The sequence below is a fragment of the Poecilia latipinna genome, unplaced genomic scaffold (assembly GCF_001443285.1).
Source record: "Poecilia latipinna isolate Pla-1442-1.1 unplaced genomic scaffold, P_latipinna-1.0 Scaffold2750, whole genome shotgun sequence".
Lineage (NCBI taxonomy): Eukaryota > Metazoa > Chordata > Actinopteri > Cyprinodontiformes > Poeciliidae > Poecilia > Poecilia latipinna.
Genome location: NW_015115366.1, coordinates 101,045 through 108,374, shown reverse-complemented (window position 1 = coordinate 108,374; position 7,330 = coordinate 101,045). Strand labels below are relative to the sequence as shown.

Genomic DNA, 7,330 nt, shown 5'->3' with positions numbered 1-7,330 from the left:
AATTTTTTATAAAAAATTTAAGATAAATAAAATAACTACCCATAACTCTTCATGTGGTAGTTTTAGCTTCACCTGGTTTGTGTTCTGTGAAAAATCTCCTAATTAAGCAGCTTTTGCTACCCAGTTATTAATCTGTCAATCCAACAGATCAACAGAAAGGGCTGAGTTTTTGTGAATAACAGAACTACTTCCCTCTCCCTGGCTATTTTTTTCTTAATTAAAACTTCTTACTAACCTTGTTATCTAGTTGTCATAAGGTAGCAAAGCACCTTGTTCTTTTATATATCAGTCATGCTTTTAAGATTTAGCACATTATATTGATAAATTAACAGCTAAAGCTAATGGTAGTTGGGGAGCAGCTTTATGCCCTCCAGCATGGAGATGGGGCGATCTTGCTGCAAGGGGTCAATATATGCTCTTGGGGGCCCCCTGGTGGTGTGGGGGGCCTAACAGCCAATTAACTTGCATAATGCCCCACCTACACCTCCACTCTGTCGCTCTCTGCTATCCTCCAGGCGTTGGGTTTCTCTGTAAAGCAGCTTGAATGGGTCCAGAAATCAGAGTGCCGTCTGCGCTCCTCATCCTGGCATCACTTTGAAGTTTCCTCAGCTCACAGGAACCGGGGGCCGCAAAGCCCGCCTCGTGTGAGGGCTTCAGAGCTGCCTGCCAGAGAAACGCCAGACGGGGGGATCAGGCGGGGGCGGCATTAGGGAGAAAGCCGACATGTTGTCTGAGTTGCTTTAGGATGTTACTTTTCCAGCTTTGTTGTAAAAAGATTTTGCAGACAGAGGATTAGACGTAGCTGAGGCAGCTGTAACCCAGGAACATGATGTGGAGATTATCAGCAGCTCATCTGTTTCTCGGCTGTTTGAAGAAAGATGGTTGCGTCTGTCAGCACTGAGAAAACGAAAGACGTAGAGGATGATAGGCTACAGATTTCCAAGTAATCAATCTCATAATTTATTGATGAATCTATCTGTGTGCCGGATATTTATCCCTCCTTGGACTTGAGTCAAACCCTTCATCTTAATGATTTACGTTAAACAGTTTCAAATCTGAACGCAGCAATGGTTTTTCCCTTTTTCCCCTCATTCCTTTTAAAATTTATTTCTCCTTTTCATTTTAGTCCATTCTTCATCGATGCCTCTAATTTCTGATTTATATTTGAATACTTACTAGCATTGATCATATTATCAGTAGCAGGACTTTGAAATGACTGAACTGATCACAAAAATATCTTTATCTAGAAATTTTTTTCTCATTAAAATAACTTTTTTCTTAATTTTAAGATGTTCTTCTGGTAAAATTGTGTCTTATTGCGCTAATGTAACTATAGTTTATGTAATTACAGAACAATTCTCACAGAAGGCATTATTACAATAAAAGCCACCTTTTGAAAATATATATTTTTTAGAAAAAGTAAGAAAAAAATGTGATTAAAATTATTAATTTTGATCTGGTATCAAAGAAATCGGGTTTTATTTTTAAATTATACCAACAATATGAAAACCATATTACAACATAAGTGTTTCATATCAGTCTATCGATTATTATTGATTAGTTTTTTGTTTAAAATATCAGAAATGCTACCAAACCAGTGTCACGACCTTTATAACTGCTGTGCAAGTTTCTGAACTTGCCAACAGAACTTGTACTTTAGGGTTCAGGGTTGATTTTGAGGTACTTTGAGAAGTTACTGTGGGTAAGTTTTCAGATCAGGTGAGTTTGTGGTAACTACAGATACTCTGATGGCATGTTGGTTTAACTTTTAGCCGCAAACTCCTCAGCTGTTTCTGGTTTTAGTGACCGTTAGGGGTCCAAAAGTGTTAAATACAATTTTGTCAGTAGGGAAAGTTTTAAGCTGTCGCTGCTGCTGGTACTGAGTTACGCCTTTCCTGTCTTGTCAGGTACCTGAACCACGTCCGGGCCGCCATGCCGCAGGACACGGCGGGAGGATACACCTCGGCTCTGGCGTGTTACCGCGCCATCCAGGACGCTTTCAGCGGCCTGTTTCCTGTCAGAGACTGAATGGACAAATACGACTTTACTGTCACTGTGATGTCAACGTTTTTCATGAAGATTTGTGTAGATTTTTTTGTTGTTTATTGATATTATTTTTAAATAAAATAAGAAAAACTTTTTTTTTCCATTTTGTGGGTTTATTTAAAACTCAAATGTAATCATGTACAGCCTCATAAGAAGAAAATAAACATCTGGTTGGTTCAAAAATCATAAAAATAAAATGTTTGAAAATTTAAACTTAAAGTCCTAAAAAAAACACAATCTGATTTGAAATCATGTTAAATTTGTAGCATCTTCACACTTTGGTTTCTTTGGGGCCGGTTCCTCAGACGGTTCTGTGAACACAGATAAAACAAAAATCAACATTTTAATCTGTTAAGATGGCTATAAAAGAGTGAATAGTTTTTATACATTTCTTAAGAAGCTCAAAACAGCAGCTTCCTTAGTCACAGAAAAGTAGAAGAAAAAACATTTTTTAAGTAAAATGATGCAAAATGAAACACGTAGCTGAAAATAAATAAAAGCTGCACATTTTTTAATGGTTTAAATTTGATCCACCCATCTACAAAATGGGAAAGACGAAAGAACATGTCATCCTGTAGCCAGGAATCATTTAGCTCATAAATTTGTTCAAGGAAGCATAATAGGTCACTTTTAAAAGGTTTGTGTTGTACTTTTTTGTAAAAGAAAAATAAGTTGTTTCATCATGATTGATTTGTAAAAGCAGTCAAAAGAGTAAAACATCCAAAGAGGTGAATACCGTTAATAACCGCAGTCGGTATGTTTTGTGTTCAGGTTTGTTTCTCACCTGTTTTGGTTTTGCTGCTGCAGTAGAGAACGTCTTTAGGGACAGTGAACCTCACGCACATCATGTCCTTGTTTGGTGCCACGTTACGCACAAAATGCACAGAGCACTCGTTCTCCAGAGGGAACCCAAGGCTGCGGGACGCCCTCTGCACCACGTCCGCCTCCGGGTCGTCATGCTTGGAGAAACCATAGCAATGCACTGTGGGAAGGTTCCGATCGCAGGTCGGCTCTGGCTGCAGGAGGCCCCGGAAAGCGTCCAGAAACTCCAGCGCCAGCGCAGGCAGGTTCATGACCACATGGACCGCAGATTCCCCCTTCAGCAGAGCGGGCAGCTCCCGCCTCAGAGGCCCGCGGATGAAGTCTCTGCCGTCCAGATTGAAGGTTTGGACTTTGCTCTCCAACTTGTTGAGTTTGCAGTTGTGTTGCAGCCATCTGTACGACTCCGGGTTGAGGTCGTTGGCCAGAACTTTGGCGCCGAGGCGGGCGGCCGGGATGGCGAAGGGTCCGACCCCGGCGAAGACGTCGAACACGGCGTCGCCACGTTTAACCAGCTGCACCACTCTCTGGTGCTCTGTACTCAGCCGGGGGTTCCAGTAGACGCGAGAAAAGTCAAACTCATAAGTCACGCCGTTTTCCTTCACCTGCAAGGACAGAAGACGAGGTGTAAGAGAGAGTGACATAACTTCAAAAATAGATAAACTAAATATTAATTCAGATTATTCAGAGTTATTGTAGGTAGTTGAAGCAGTAAAGACAGAATGCAGATGTTTTCTAATTGTTTACATCATGGACATTGTTTTTCAGCAAATTATTTCGTTTATCAAAGTTACAGTATGTAGCTTTTATAAAATATGTTCTTACATATTTGTTGAAACTGTCAACATGTTATGACAGTTTAATATGAGATAGATAATCTGAAACAATCAATCTCCACCTTCCACCTGAGCTACTAGTACAGTCTGAAGAAACGCACCACCAAAACCAACCAATCAGAGCCAGGAGGCGGGTCTTAGCGCTGTCAAACAACCTCATGTACTTGCTGCTAAATATGCTAAACAACTTACTGTTACAGGAAAGCCGTCATCGGTAGCCATGCTAACTAGCCTAAGCACTAGTTAGCATTTGCTAACTCGAAACAATGTAGCAGAGAACCAAAGGGGGAGGAGGAGGCGGGACGAGTAGCGCCACACAAGATTGTGATCAACAGCGCTAAGACCCGCCTCCTGGTTCTGATTGGTTCTTTCTAGTTTGCACTGGGAGAAGTCAGAGTAGCTTAATTTTTCTCACAGATTTTTGTCTCATCCTTTCAAAACATGACGCAGAAAATCTCAACAAATGTGTAAAAAAATAACTTTTTATAAAACATACTGCAGCTTTAAGGGAATAAAGTAGGTCTGGGCAATAAGGCATGAAAATTAAATTTTCATACCAGATCCGATTTCTGATTTAATTCTTTTCTTAAGTTTAGATTGATCACATATTGTGTTAGTTCTGTAAATATTATGCTCTGAATATGGCTGAGCTGTTAGAATTAAATCAGTTTGTCCTGTATAGGGATATTATTGGTAAATAAATGAACTGAGCACAAATAAACATGACAGGCTGATTGATCTATGTGGGGATGATCCATATAAAACAACAGCGCATACTTTGGCGACCATGTTTTCCTCTCCAGCCAGAACCTCCATCTTGAAGTTGCGGTACGTTGAGTCGATCATGTTCGTCTTGTTGACCACACATGTGATTCCTGGGTTTTTGTCCATAATGACTTGACCTACAGAAGAAAGAGCAGAAAATCTGAACTTTGTCGATCAAACAAAGCAGATGTCCGTATCTATTAGCTTAAAAAAGTGTTTTAAATTTTTACAATTTTTATCACAGCAGGTTAATTTCACAGAGTTATTTAGAAATCATGTTAATTCAGTTAGAAAAATCAAACAATATGTTTGATTTGATTTTGATTTGACCAATGTGTTCTAGTTATTTTAAGCCCTAATTATTTCTCTGCCTCAGTTAATGAATATGTTCTCTTATCTTTCTTATTTTGAAGAGTTGGTAATTATACTGGGTTTCTGAGTGACGTCATATTTAGCATGACCAGCTATTGATTATTTTTGACAATTTATCGGATAAAAAAAAATTGTCACCTTCTAGAGATTTTTTATTTGTTTTTTTTTTACTATCATAGAAATACATAAAAGATCCAAATAAATAACTCAGTTCCTTTTTTAAATAAGATAAAAAATTTACAATGCATAAACATAGGATTTCTTTAGTTAACATTTGATTATTTGTAACAACTGAAGCAGCTAAAATTAATTCTTATTGTTTATTTCTTTTGGATATTTAAAATGATTTTCAGTTCCAGTGTTAAATGTTTATTAGAATTTAAAGTTTATTGATCTTTCAGAATTTGTTCTTGCATTAAAGTATTACTTAAAAATTGTCTCAAAACAACAATATTATCGTTTATCGCAATAACTTCTGGGACAATTTATCGTCCAGCTAAGTTTATTATTGCGATATGCTCAGTTGGTCTAGTTACTTGGAAATAGTAATTAGTTACTGTTACTGGTTACTTCCATAAGAAAGTTACTTTACTTATTTTCAAAAGTAATATGTTACTTAGGTACAACCTGAATACGCAATAAATCTAATTCTTTCTGCATATTCAGTTATATAAAACTTAATCATATATCTCTTTGTAAAACTTGATTTGTTTCGCTCTTCTAACTTTTGAATGTTTTGACAAATCACCAAAACATTAAATGAAATGCAGATTTCTCTTTTTGTGATAATGTTTCCAGTCCTACCGATGAGATTCTTGTACGGCAGCTGGTGGTCTCTCAGGTTCATGTGGGCGATGTGTCCCACTCGGCTGAACGATGAGGTCACATCCTGCCCCTGAGGCAGCACCGCCTCCAGCACCTCCTCCGTCTTCAGGTTGTCGTAGGTCAGCTTCAGGTCGTATTGTTGCAGCTCATCAGAGACACCGAACGACCTCAGCGCCTCCGCTTCAGCCTCACTGAACGAACTCGCCGACGACACCCTGTGTGGGTCCAGAAGGACCAACCGGAAACTGCTGCCCTCCTCGCTGCCTGGAACCACCCGATGCACACCTGGGCACTGGAGAGTGGACTTCTTCAGGCTCTTCACGACTTTGTTTAGGACCCCAGTTGGTACCTGCAGAGCTGGAACTGTGACGGTACGTGTGAAGGCGTCTTTGTCCAGAGACGTCATGCCCCGAACCTCAGGAGGGGGTCGGTACAGTTTGGGCTCCATCACAGTCCGCCCGACGAACCCAGAACTGACCGAGTCTGAAAAGAGGAAACTCTGGAGAACAGCAGCAAAACCAAGTTTTGTTTGACTTTGAACGGATTCAAAAGTTCTGGAGAGGATTCTGTGGAGGCGCAAAGCAAAAATGGAGAAAAAAAATCAGATCAAATTTATGAAACTTTAAAAAAATACAACTACACAAAAGCAAACAAGATGCTTCTGACGTCTGCTCAGACTCTGCTTTCTCCAAAATAGACTCAGACGTTTCTTCAATCATTTTCTGATGCTGATGAGTTAAAAGAGAAAATATTTCCTTATCTATATAATTGATACCAAACCATAACTTCACAAGATTCTCAGCATTCCTCATTTTAATTTCTTTGGTATTTTTGAGTAACAGTTGTCATAAAATTACTACTTTATTCTCCTAATATTACAACTGGATTCTGGTCATTTTGATGCTTTATTATCGTATTATTTCAAGTTTATAATCTTAGCAAGTCCAAATAAATAAAAGCTGTAGAAGACAGCTGTCAAACAAGGTGGCCACCTTCCATTATGAGCAATGGAAACCCCAGGAGTGCATTGGTGGAAAAAAAAATCAGATTTAAAAATAAAAAATAACCCATTTTATTTAATCGGTAAAACCAATTTATCGCACAGCCCTAAAGTCCGCTTATTCATACAAATTCACATATATGAATTAAGAGGGAAAAAACATCTAATTGCCCCGTATAAGAAAAGATTAGCACAGAAACTGGATGCTGTCAAAATGACTGTTTCCTGATTGTCTGATAAAGCTGGCATAAAAATAAAGATGCAGTGTGCTAGTAAATGTAATTCACAGTTTAATGGATAGCTTTCATTATAGAACATAATTATTCTGCTGTAAAACTAATGAATGAAAGGGGACACGTTTCGCTAGTGTTTATCTCACAAACCTACGGAGTAACTAGTATTTAAACCGCTCTGTAATGCTGCTTCTCATACAATACAATCTCTAAGCGACATGTCATAATGGCAGCTCTTATAATGACATGATTTTAATTCTAAAACTTGGACATTTATCGTTTTAAGTTAAAAATCAGCAGAAATAAAAACCTCACCTCAACATCCTCCGTTCAAAGGCACGCTTCAATTACGTCATCCACAATCGACGCGTATGTGGATGACCCCTGGGGATTGGTCAAGAACTTTACAACTCGCTGTGTGATTGGTCAGTTTG

General features: G+C 38.7%; 1 protein-coding gene across 1 annotated transcript; it reads right to left on the bottom strand.

The window, feature by feature from the left end:
- Nucleotides 1–2,213: 2,213 nt before the first annotated feature.
- trmt5 (tRNA methyltransferase 5) lies at nucleotides 2,214–7,305 on the bottom strand. The gene is made up of 5 exons (XM_015021242.1): nucleotides 7,212–7,305; nucleotides 5,643–6,229; nucleotides 4,479–4,603; nucleotides 2,831–3,470; nucleotides 2,214–2,357 (listed from the first exon to the last, which is right to left on the bottom strand). Exons 1-5 carry the CDS (start codon nucleotides 7,217–7,219, stop codon nucleotides 2,296–2,298), a joined length of 1,422 nt encoding a protein of 473 aa, XP_014876728.1. The 5' UTR covers nucleotides 7,220–7,305; the 3' UTR covers nucleotides 2,214–2,295.
- Nucleotides 7,306–7,330: the final 25 nt, after the last annotated feature.